The following is a 13,373-nucleotide window of genomic DNA, read 5'->3' on the forward strand; positions in this document are numbered from 1 at the left end:
AGACAGTCTGGCATTAATATGAAATATCCTAAAATGGAGCAAATTTACAAGGCCTTTTAAAACAAAGAGTCGGGAAAAAGAAACCATTGTCTCCCGGCTCCTACTGAGCAGTCTTTCATTTGACTTAAACACTAGAAAATAGTTCCATTTATTTCCCCACAAAATTCAGTTTTCAGATTTCTAAAGATTCCCTAATCAGATATTTTTACAAGCAACAGAGCTGCACATAATATTCTCAAGTTCAAAAAAATTTTTCATACTTTTCCTACATTGTTTTACCTTATTACATCCTCCTACAAACACTCCAACTTTTCTCCTAGTTCCAGAATTTGGAGTAATGCTTTATAAAATAGACATCTATAAGTGCAAATAAAAAACGTTAATATTAAATACGAAACTATTTTTGAGTTAACTACTTATATTTCTATGTGCATTAAGAAAATAGAACATGGCAGGGGCACCTGGGTGGCAAAGCTGGTTGTGCGCCCAACTCTCGGTTTTGTCTCAGGTAGTGATCTCAGGGTCTTGAGATCAGGCCCTGAGTCTGCTCTGCACTCAGCAGGGAGTCCACCTGGGACTGTCCCCCTCCCCCTCCGCTCTGGAGCTCTCTGGAAAAGAAAGAAAGAAAGAAAGAAAGAAAGAAAGAAAGAAAGAAAGAAAGAAAGAAAGAAAGAAAGAAAGAAAGAAAGAGAGAGAGAGAGAGAGAGAGAGAGAGAGAGAGAGAGAGGGAGGGAGGGAGGGAGGGAGGGAGGGAGGGAAAAGAGAAGGAAGGAAAGAAAGAAGAAAGAAAGAAAGAAAGAAAGAAAGAAAGAAAGAGAGAGAAAGAAAATGGAATATGGCAAACAACAGTTTAAACATCATCTGCATTATTCCCCGCTTTTAAATTATATCATCAAGTCCTATTTGTCACCATTTGCTGCTGGCAGAACTAATTTTCTAAGCAGTTAATTTCTCACAACTTACTTTGTAAAGTATGCCCTTATTCTTCACTTAAGACTAACTCTCCTATAATTTCCAAGAATCTACCTTTTACGCAAAAAAATTTTTTAAAGTAGCCTCTACACCCAACCTGGGGCTCAAACTCACAACCCCAAGATCCAGAGTCCCACGCTCTACTACCCCAGTCAACCAGGCACCCCTCACTCAAACTTTTCACTTTAGAACCAAAGCTGCCTCTCTTTAGCAGGGCTTTTAACCCATTCAGTTCCAGCTTAGGACAATTAGGTCCTTAGGACAAGGTCATTTTTCTATTCCTTAGCTACGTTTTGGTTCACCTCACCGAACTGTAATCAATCCTCCACTTCTTTCTTTTCATTTGATTTTAAGAAATGGCAAGTATTTTATCTATGCCATTGCTCTACTAGCAGATGCCAGACTGTAAAATTACTTTTACTGTTCACTAGTGAACTTTATGTCCCCCCCAAACTGACTACAAAACATTTTTGTGAGGGGCACCTGGGTGGCTCAGTGTCTGCCTTCAGCTTGGGTCATGATCCCAGGGTCCTGGGATGGAGCCCTACACTGGGCTCCCTGCTCAGCGGGGCCTGCTTCTCCCTCTCCCTCTGCTCATGCTCTCTCTCACTCTCAAGTAAATAAATAAAATCTTAAAAAACACATTTTTGTGAATTAAATATTTCCTCCTAAACTTCAATAGAATAAATAAAAATTAGTTCCTGGACATAAAATCGCTTGATTAGAAGAAAAAGAAAAATCATCCCATACTTAATGCATTTCATTTATAATCAGTTATTTCCACAAAGTTGTCATGAATGGATTTATGCACAAGTATGGGACTAAAACTGAAAATGTTAGCACTTACAAAATCCTTAATTTAAAATTTTAATTGTGAATATAAATTAGTAAAAGAAATATAAATGCCTAAAAGTGCATTTAAGTTTTAAATATGGATTATTTATGCATGATTTAAAAACTTACCAAACTTCATTATTCTTACACTTCTACAAATCCTTCCAAAAGTATACATTATAGTGCACTTGCTACCATGCTTCAGATGTACAAAAGTTGTTACATCTGAAAAAAGTTAGTGAGCCCTCTCCCCTCATAAACACTCCAGCAGACAAAGACCCACTGCTCAAAAACCTTCAGCGCAACCACGTGGGCCTATGGACCGGGGTCAGATGGGTACTTAAGAGTACTCAGTGGTATTTCAGAACTGCCATTTCTACATGGTGTGACCTTGGTCAATTCACACCACCTCTTGGGTTTCCTTACCTTTAAAAGGAAAAGAATGGAAAGACACACCTATATAAAACTCTTAGTCCATTAGCTGACATCTGGCTGGTAGTTAAGGAGCAAATGCAGGATTCCTTTTCTGTCCTTCCCCTGGACTGGCCCCACTGGATTACTTCTTAAAATAACATGTAAAAACTAAAGATACCCTATAAAACAAACTTAGGATTCAGGATCAGCAAAATAATTTACAGATTCACTCGGTAGCTCCTAGATACTGTTTTCAATTGAAAGAAAATCAGATCAAGCAACAAAACAATGGAAACGATGTGCTAAAAACTAACATTTTCCTATTTTTTAAAACAGGTTTGAGATATAATTCATACACCATAAAACTCACCCCTTTAAAGTATACAATTCAGCGGGGTTTTTTTGTTTGTTTTACCACATTCAGAGTTGGGCAGCCATCAGCACTGTTTTGTCTTAGAATACTTTGATCCCCTCCAAAAAATTCCATACCCATTCCTCCCTGCCACCAACCAATAATCTACTGTCTCTATGGATTTGCCTATTTTTTACATTAAACAATAATTAAAGCCTTTACAAAGATTTGAACATATCTCCAATGAACCCCAAACTTGGCTGTCCTTTCCAAAGTGATTTATCACTCAGCATCTCTTAATTAAGGTGAACGAGGTGATATACGCCCATTAAAGTCTAAAGAATATTTTATGTTTCCTAAAGGCTTAAAAGGCATATTACTGTAAATTTCCATATTACAGGCTTCCTTTCAGCAGGGTGTAATTTTACTTCAGCTAAAACTCAGCTCTGACAAAGTCAAAAGGAGGAAAAAAGTAGAATACTCATGATAAAATGCTTAAAGATATATTAAAAATATTGCAGAGGGAGATTTACAGACTGTAGAGTTTGTCAACTAGTTGCTCTCTAAGGTAACAGCATACCGACAGTGGGACAATGTGAGAGGCAAATACAGGTCAGGCAATCAGTGGGTAAATTGTCTCTAAAGACTCTAAATACAGTAATAAAACTGACTGAAATCATTTTATCATACTAAGCACTGGCAATTCTAAATAATATCAGATATAAAATATTCCTTCCCCTAAAGTATGTTGTTGACGGAGATGCTTAAGTTTTAATCTACTGCTGTGGTTACTGTTAAGTTTTAACAATACATAAGCATCAAATCTGTACATTTTTTTACTACATATCCTTTAATAAGCAATCTATTCTAAGTGAAAATTCATTAGGAAATCCTCCAGTTCTGTGGTCAGTGCCTAAACACGCCAATTCGCCATACCTGTTCATCTGGAGAGTCACCACAAAGAGATTTAGTATAGCCTGCACTCACGCTCTGTTTCTCCAATCCTGTGGTTCCTATATACGTGTGTATGTGTTTAAAGAACACATTCAAAATATGATAGCTGAGTGCAATTCTTTTTTCTGACATCTTTTTTTCTGGTATAAGTACTTATGAACAGCCAGAATCAGCCTTGAACAAAGGTAGAGTGGAACACAGAGCAGGAAGATCCATGAACAAAAATCATGGAGAATGTCATTACTACTCAAGAAAATGTAAGGAAGTAGATATTTACACATAATTTAAAGAATGTTTAACTAATAGAAATCTATACTGAATTTTTTGGTGGAAACATTTCAGTGAATTTTTTTTTGACTGAGGAAACATTTGAAAGTCACTACAATCAATGTGGAAAAAAAGATGTTCTAGATTTCTAGAATTTATTGTGAAGTGGTTTTTTGCTAAATTTCTAACCAAAGGTAACTTATGTTTAAGACTCCCTAACTAGTGTTTGTCTGTTGCTTTTATGTACAACTTTCCATAATTAAAACTAACAAAGTGTTCTTCAATTGATTATGGGTGAAGATTGATCAAGCAGGATATAACTGTCTATGGAACACAAATATGTGAAGATCACCTTGACAGTCACTGACAAATATGCGGAAGGCAAAGCTTGAAAAGAAACTGGAATATTATAGTGAAGTCATTATGACAGACCAGTATGTAAGTTTTTCTATTTTTTCCCCAAAAAAAGTATCAACGCAATTTTAAAATATTAACTTTTTTCCACTGTAATACATATTTGCAACTGGCATAAAGTTCAGGTTTCTTTCTTGGCCATTCTCATGATTATTTCTGGAATTAATTTTGTTGTAGAAGAATGATGTATTAAAAAGAAAAATTGTGCTCTGGATGTCAAATATGCAAGGCGTGCCACTGCTCTATAGTCTCTTCCAACTAGGATTACTGACCCACATGGGTTTCTACCAAAATCACCAATTATCTAAACACAAATGATAACTTTCGGAGGAACTTGGATGGCCCTCTACTTTTCACTGAGCCCTTCCATCTCCCTCACTACCCCCCTCCACTGCCCTGTGACTCCATCAAAACCTTAGCTTCTAATTCTTAACTTTACTCCAGAGTTATATTGGATTTCTTGGAGAATTCACTACTAATCAATACAATGTGCTTCACTGGAATATCAGTTTCTATATTTATGCCTTCACAAGCACCAATAAGGAGCTCTAGCTATAAAGCAATGAAATGTAATCATAAACCATGCAAATATTTAATAGGATGAAGGTGACCAGGGTATAATAAATTATAATACTGTCTGTGAAATCTTAATAGTTTTCAAAAATAAAAAATCGTGATAGTACACTGTTAATCACACGTAATATTAACACAGAAATGTAGACATCTCTCTTCAAGTCTAAGCTTTCAACAGATCTTTTTAAGGCCTAGTCCTAAGGCAAGCTGAACTACTACCAAACTCTTTTTCCTGTTCCATAGGAACAGAATATTAATCAACTAATGTTACCAAAAATCTGAACCAATAATGGGTGAACTGATTATTCTATATAGCTGATAACGTAGTATAGCTTGTTTTTAGCTCATCATTAAAGCTGTATGCTGTTGCTCTGAAGTATGCTTAAAAAAAATCTGGCATATTATATCAAAAAATATTGTGAATAATATTAAGGTTCATCATTTATGTAACAACTTTTTTCCTACCATGTTACCAAAATATATTTAAAACAAGATTTCAATGTGTGCAGATATCTACGGAAGTTACTTGGAATGCTGTATTATATTCACTTGGCTTCCATGGCAGAGAACATACAATTTATATCTGGCAAAAAATACCCTTCCCCAATACCAACTACCATTTTGTCAACTTTCTGCCTGGTAGTTTTATGTCCTGAATTCTGTTTCACAAGATTTATAAGCCAACTTTTCCATTATTCCAATTCCTTATCATGTGTCCATCTAATTTTTTTCTGAAACAAAATACTAAATGAAACGCCAGTAGGGGATATTTTCAACAAGAACATCAGTGATAACGCAAGAGAAAGCTCTGATGAGCCAGTGTTATTACACTCACCATAAGGCCAGACCTCTACTGTTGTTGGAGATAAGCAATTCTCTGAGAGTCAAGAAAGAGCAGAGGAATATCACGATAACTTTTAATAATCTAAAACTCCTGTGGTAACAGCATAACATGGTCAAATGAGGCAAGAAATAACCTCCAATTTTACTTCACCTGTGGCCTGGTCCTCTACATCTCTTCCACACAATAAGAATCTTGTGTCAACTCTTTGTCCACTGCTTTAGATAGACCTCTCCAAGAAGGGAATGATCAAATCAACTAAAACGAACATTAACAGGTTAAGAAAAAAATACTTAATATAAGTATCTTCATCATATGATTTAAAGCCTGGAAGATAACCATACTTAGTAATGAAAAGGTAAAACATACAACAGTCCATACACAAAAATTTCCAGTGGAAAAAAGAAAGGCGTGGCAAGCCCCCTACTGAGATATGGAACACAACTCTTCCCTCAGGATAACATGGTGGTCCAAGACTGACAGCCCAGTGGATAAGTGTACCAACATAAATTCATACATAAAGTATTCATAAAGCTTAATTTGTCTGATTTTAAAGAAAAAAAGGAATGTTAAAGTTCTCGTACTTTCTTCCTGCACTTCAACACAGCATTATATGTACACCACCTCAGTATCTCAGCACTGTAGTTCTCTTAAAATAATCTGAGGATCCCTGGGGGTCTGAGTTCTTTTCAGTGGTCTGTGAGGTAAAAAAATGTTTTCATTTTAATACCAAAACATTTCTTGCCCCTTTCACTCATATTCTCACAAGTGTACAACAAAGTTTTCCAGAGGCTACCTCACGTGTCTAAATGCAAGAAAATGAATAAAGAAGTAAATATCAGAACGCAGGTTTATAAATCAAAGTTTACATGAGATTTTCAAAAATGTAAAACAATGTCACTCTTCTCACTTTTTGGGGGGAAACATTATTTTTCATTTAAAATGTTATTTATGGTAAAATATAATGGATTTGTCATTTTCAATAAATGCAGTTCTCAGATTAAATTTCTAAGACGATAAATATCCCAAAGATATATGATATGTGTATATATATGTCTGATATCATCCATAGATACAAAAGCTCTCTGTAGTCCTTAACCTTTAAGGGTTAAAGGAGTCAAAATCAAAGTTTGAGAGCCCCAGAGAAACTCTTATACAATGGAGACATGTTTGAGAAAGTTCACTGCAGTGTTTGTCAGCAATAATTGAGAAGCAACTTAAATGTTCATCAACTGGGGAACCAGATAAATAAAATATGGTTTATTCAAATGATGGCATACTACCCAGCATTAGAATGAAATCTTAATATTAGCAACACTTGAGTGAAAAAACTCCACAAATATGTACAACATACCACTTACGCATATCAAAATAGATTATATATTGCTTAGATACCACAGAGATTGATACTAAATTCATTCTGATTGCCTCTGTGGGAGGAAAGGACTTTAACTTGCGATATTTCAAGTTTAAATTAAAAACACTTATAATAGTAACAACTGTCCATTCTTGTTATATCTTCTCTGTATTTTTATACTTTAATTAAAAGTCTTTAAAAAAAAGATTTTATTTTAAAGAAAGACTGTGCTCACAGGTGCCCTGTGCCAGTGGGGGGAGGGGCAGAGGGAAAGAGAGAATTTCAAGCAGACTCCACGTTGAGCCCGGAGCCCAACTACCTTGAACTCAGGACCCTGAGCCAAAATCAAGAGTCTGATGCTTAACCGACTGAGCCACCCAGCTGCCCCTAGTTAGAAGTCTTAAAATCAGAGATGTTTCTTCCCCCCCCCCCCAAGTGTGATACGCTCTTTTGGAATCAGAGAAGACTGATTAAAGGCTAAAAACGAAATCAATGGATTAAAAAAAAACCCAATCTACAACTTCAACAAACTTAACAAAATACCAAACTCTTCACATCAAGGAGTATATAAATATAGCAGAAAACAATTAAGTATTAGTTGTAATTGGTCACCCATTTTTTTCACTCATCTTTTTACAACACTTAACAAAGTGTCTTACCATGAAAGTACTGTTTAATGGGTGTCTTTAATAACTTCATTCTTTTTATTATCTTCCTTCCTGTATCTCTCATACAGGAGAGATACCTATGCTACCTGTACCCTTCCTTTTATCTACAATTTTGTTCTAAGCAAGCCTTCTTATTTTTAAACTGTGCTTCTCTACACTTTCCCTCCCGCAACATGCTCAAACTTCTACTCCCATCTGAGACCAGGGCTTCAACATCACTTACTAAGGCTAAGACCACATACATGCTATATAAATATACAAATGGCCTACCACCATTGCATACTACACTGTTAATTGCTCTTCTTTGCCTTCATTCTTTAAGCAACTTTAAATCCCTCAGAACCGAACTTCCAAAAAAGACATTTGTGACCTTTATTTCCTTATGTCCTTCATTACCATTCAACCTTAAACTTCAGATCCCATTACTCTCAAATTTTAGTAGTTTTTTTCTTAAGTCTTAACCTGTAACTGCTCCCCGGGTATTATACAAAATATTATCTTTAGGCAGCAATTAAGACGGGGAGATGTGCATTCAAATACCAGCTCTACCATTAGCTAACAGTATGCCCCTGAGCCAATCATTATTTAACTTCTTTGAAAATCAGTTTCCTCATCTATAAATGGATGTCTGTGCAAGGCTGTGGGAATATTAGATATGTATTTATAAAATGCCTGATACGCCATAGATGCTTATTAAACATTAATTCCTTTTCTCACCCCCTCTCAATTTTCTCCAGGGCACATCTGAGAGTGACTCCCAGATGTCTCCCTCTATTTCCTGGTTGCTTCCAATTTTGAGTCCTACCCCACCCAACTGCTTGCCAAAAATTGCCACATGACTCTTCCACTCAAACTCAACCTGTTCAAACCAAACATATTTCCCCTTCCACTAAACATGCTTTTGATGACTGCTGACTTGTGTTAATAGCATTACCACTTTCCCAGCACCTAGACTGTGGGGGCAAAAGGTGCTTATAAGCCTATTAGATGGCAAGGTCCATGGATTCCTCTGGCCCATATCCTTCCCCTCCTCTCCCTGCCACTAGACACGCCAAGTTCAGATTTTACTCAGTTCTACCTCAGTCCTCAAAATGCCAATCTTCCTCAAATCTCTGCCTTCTACAATATATACAAACCAAGCAGTTTTCTTGATTCTATCACCCCACTACTTAAAATCTCAGTTTATCCAGAGCCTAAAAGTGAAATTTAAACACATTAGACAGGCATGAAACTTGTCAGGCCCCAAATTACTTTGCCATCTTACTTTCCAGTAGCCTTTGGAATCAAACGACTGTTCACTCCTCTGCACTACTGCCCTTCAATCACTACTTCCTACACCTTCTGAAATCCTAAAACTGACTCCACCTTCTCTTCCCAAGTCTTCGCTGATCCCCCATAGCCATCCCAGGGCTCTTTTTAAGAGCCCCAAAGGAAGCTGTTCTATCACACGGTATTTGCCTAAGTCTTATGTCCTCTATTAGATCAGGCTCTAGGGGACAGAGCTCCTTGGTAGTACCAGTACTCAGGACACAGCTTTACAGCACTTAAAAGTTTATAAAATTAAGTTTGGAGGATTTGAGGTTACAGGAAACTAACCAATAACATTTCATGAATAGGGAGAAATAACTGAGAAGCACTACAAATCAAATAGCACAAGAGGATGAATTTTAAAGTCAGACTAATTTCTCTAGAAGGAAGTTTCTTCAGAAGAAAGTTAAAACTGGCAACACACACCTAACATAATGTAATTTGCAGTTCATAAAGAGTAGGAATGGAAATAAAAATTATTTGAGCAGAAAGATGAACAATGACAGGAAAATTCTCATTTTGTACATTTTAAAAAGGTTAAAATACCATTTCCCTTTTTTGAGAAGTCAGTAGCATACCTTATTTTGGTTTTTCAAAGTAAAAACTAATGATCACGCTTTTCCAGAACATAAGATATTTTGCTTAATGTGCTTAATGTCAACTTCCACAATGCTTACCTCAGAATTCAATACTTCTGATCTTAAGAATATTCTAAAAAATCCCCTTCTTCGTTCATTGAAAGCTGACATTAAAAAAAGTAAGTTTTTATCTTGGGAAAGAAATGCACTTATAATCTTTAAAAAACTGTTGTACCATTTGTAAAATTCTTAAGCATTCAACAAGTATTTGCTTCCTATAGTGAGGGAAGGAGAAAAGAACAGAAACTCCCTGCCCTCACAAAGCCAACATTCCAGTGAATTTTGCCTTCAGGAAACCAAGTCAAAATTCCAAACCTGAAATCTTTGGAGCATTATCACAAATTCTCTTGCCATCAAATATGAAATATTATTTCGTTATTTTGAAAATCATCACTGCCGAACGCTAGTTGCTACTCCAGTTAAGACATTTTATGCACCCATCGGTTGAAGACAAATCATTTCTAGGATAATCTGTAAGGCAATAAAACGTCCTAACTGTAGTGTTACTGGAAGATCCCATATTACAGAACTGCAAATCTAAAGGAAAGTTATTGCACGTTAATTCTGTTACAAGTGAAATTACAAAATCTCATTATGAGATGCAGCAAGTTTTTAACGCCGTATCAAGACATCTAGAGCTACAGCACTACATCTGACTTTTTCAATGTTGGGTTTATCTTTAGTGTTTGGAAAAGGAAAAGAATCCAACTCAACACATGACAACAGTTTCCATTCTGTAACCGTATTTTAAATCACCAGTGGTCAAGTCCCCTCCCCCAAATAGATTCTGATGAAGAGGATGTGTGGACTCTACACTCCAAAAACAGCACCTGGATGACTAGAGATAAAACTATGGAGCTTTAAGGCGGCAGGCAGCTTTGTTCCCGGTTTGGGGAGGTTTTCACATGTAAATGCTCCCCTAGAAGGGGAGCGCGGATTAACTACCGCGGGAGGAGGGGCGAGGGTGGGGGACTGGAGGCCAAAGCCGGCTTTCTATCGGACTGAGGCGGAGCAAGTACTCCTCTCCCATTCAACTTTTTAGGTGTCACTTTGGGGCCACGGAGCCCATTAAGAGGATTGTGTTCATGACTGGAAATGATAAGGAGCCACCCCTCTTCATTTGGGAACCCCATTTCCCTAGAGGGTGAATCCCGGGAGAAGGGGATGAACACCCTCTCCAACTCCTCCCCGACCCGGGATCAGAGTCCAGCCGCCGCCGCGCCGCGGCCTGAGCAACAGGAGAGCCGAGGCAGCCGCTCCGCCAGCCCAGCGACCGGCAGATGCTCCCGCTCCCCCGCCCCCAACCCCACACGCCCGCCCGCGCTTCTTTCTTAGCCCCTTGCGGGCTCCCGGCACTGCGAAGCCAGTAACGGGGCTGGGAGCAGAGAGCGAGAGCGCCGGGACCTGAAAGAAGGCGAAGTTAGAGTAACCGGCGCCGAGGCGGTCTGGGGGAGGCCGGAAGGGGCCAAGGGGGGCAGCCCGAGGTCGCCGCCCGGGGGTGGGCGATGGGGGAGGGGTGTGGGGTCGGTTCCCGTAGCCGCCGCGACCTCTCCCGGACCACAGGCCGCTCCGCGCAGGCCCCGCCGCCCCGGAACCCGGGCAGGAAGCGTCCCCACCCCGACCAAAGCTTTAAACCTCCGGCGGCGGGAGAAACGGAGTCCCGGCTCCCGCGGAAGGCCCGGCACCCCCTAGCCCCGAGCACTCCTCACCTCCTGGTTGAAGGCGTTGACGGCGTCCATGTTCGCGCTGCGGCGGCGGCTGCTCCGGGCCCGCCGGTCACATAGACCTCGCGCCGCGGCGGAGCGGGGCCGGGGAACCGGCCAGGCCCGAGGGGCGGGGGGAAGCGACGAGCGGAGGAGCCAGAGGACGGGCAGGAAGAGGCTGCGGCCGAGGCGGCGGGGCGGGCGGCAGAGGCGGAGGGTGGCGGGCCCCCTCTCAGTCCCGTTCGGAGGATGAGGAAAAGGAGGCGGCGGCGGCGCTGGGCTCCAACATGTCCGTTTGGTGGTGGCGGCTGCGCTCTGCGTCTCGCTGACACGGCCCCCCGCGCCCTCACGCACTGCCCCACACTGGCCCGACCGGCGAGCGGGCGGGCCTCTCTCCCCCTCTAGCCAGCGGGATGGCGGCAGCGGCCCGAGTCCACGCCGCGCGGGGCACCCTGGGATGGCTCGGGCCTCCCAGCGCTTCCTGTGCCCGGCTCCCGCCCCGCCCCGCCTTGGGCGCGCTGGCCCCGCCCCCGTCCCGCCCCCGTCCCGCGCGCCGCGCGCCCGGCTGCTGGCGCGTGACGCCGGGACGCCCGGCCCTTTCCCGCCGGCGGTGGCGGCGAGCCCGGGAGATTCCTGGCATTAAGGCTGGGCCCCGGCGAGGGCGCCGGAGAGCGCGGGACCCCGGAGTCGGGAGGCTGGCACGGAGAGGGCCCGCGCACACGCGCGCCCCTGCCCGACGCGGCGTTCTTCGGTGCGTTTTTGTGCCATTCTGCCCAAGCAGGCCCTGCACCCGGCCGAGGCGGGTGGGCACGACCCGCTCGCTCTCAGCTGCCTGGAACAAAGGGCGCAGGATTTAACCTCAGCCCGCTGAGCGTGCATTTGCAGGCGCCCGTGCAGCCTCTGCCTGTGCAGCCCTGCGTCTGCTCTAACTGCGAGAGTGAAGCACTGAGAACGACGTGCAGGCAGCGGATACCCACGCAGGCCTGAAGGAACCCCTGTGAAGCCCTGTGCCGCGGGATTCGCTAAACCTTGATACAGATTCCCCCCAAACGTTTCCTTTTTGGCGGAAACACTTTGCCCTGGTTCACGTACCTTGAGTACCAACTGTTTGCAGGCCGCTGTGCTAGGTTGGGGGATATGGAAATAAAAGGCAATTTTGGGGCCGGCAGGCAGCTCAGTGTAGTGGGGAGGACAGACAAATGAGCAGATAAGAACTAAAGCATGATAAATGTTAGGGCAGAGACCCAGGGGGAACAAAGAAGAAAGATACGCATCCGACTAGAAGTCCAGGAATGCCTCTCAGAGGAAGTGGCACCTAAGCTACATCTGGAAGAAGCAGCGCCTTTAGAGAAGTTTTGGACTGACAGCCTGATGACTGCTTTGGCATCACCTACCCCCAAGAAGGACCGGCTGGAGCTTAGGGAATAGGGTGGACTGAGAGGGAGTGACTGAGACCAGGTCCTGAAGAGCCTCTGTGCCCTTCCAAGGAGTTTGGATTTTGTCCCCCAGGCAGTGGGGAGACATTGAAAGATTTTAAGAGCAGGGTGGTGTCATGTAATGTGCTCTTTCAGAACAAAGGTGTAGCAGTAAAAGTGAGGTCAGGTAAAGAATGGCTCTAAGTCCCAGGGGATGCGAGGACTTAAGGCAATAGAGTGGAGAAGGAAAGACAAGGTCAGATACTACAAAGTGGAATGTACTGGCTGGGACAGAATGACTGAGGTGAAGGAACAGGGAGGTGTCAAGGAGAATGCTCAAGGTTCTGGTTTGATGAGAGTTGTGGGTGGTGGGTTTGTAAGTCAATTCCGGGGCTATATAGGGAGGAAGGAATAGGTTCCAGTGAAGGTAGAATAATGGTAAACACTTGTAGATTCTTTACCATGTGCTAGAGTTGACACAATATACAATTCTGTGTTATTTCATTTAATCTCCATAACAGGCTTCTGTATGAGGTGGCTGTCAGTAATGCCCAGTTTTATAGTTGAGGAAGTGAGGCCCAATTCCGTTAACTAACATGCCCAGAGCCAGATGATTTCCTTCTGGGGCCCATGGAGTTCGAGGCGCCCTTGGGGCAAGTAAGT

The 13,373-nt window shown here is 42.0% G+C and overlaps 1 protein-coding gene across 2 annotated transcripts in view; it reads right to left on the minus strand.

The window, feature by feature from the left end:
* SCAF4 (SR-related CTD associated factor 4) overlaps nt 1–11,741 on the minus strand; it is a 55,770-nt gene extending 44,029 nt beyond the window's left edge. For both annotated transcript variants that reach the window (XM_045785504.2, XM_045785503.2), the window contains exon 1: nt 11,302–11,741. In XM_045785504.2, the coding sequence (XP_045641460.2) occupies nt 11,302–11,331 (30 nt within the window). In that variant the 5' untranslated portion in view covers nt 11,332–11,741. The remainder of the gene's footprint in view (nt 1–11,301) is intronic.
* Nucleotides 11,742–13,373: the final 1,632 nt, after the last annotated feature.

This window comes from Ursus americanus, chromosome 4 (genome assembly GCF_024610735.1).
Source record: "Ursus americanus isolate L20-20 chromosome 4, mUrsAme1.1.p, whole genome shotgun sequence".
Classification (NCBI taxonomy): domain Eukaryota; kingdom Metazoa; phylum Chordata; class Mammalia; order Carnivora; family Ursidae; genus Ursus; species Ursus americanus.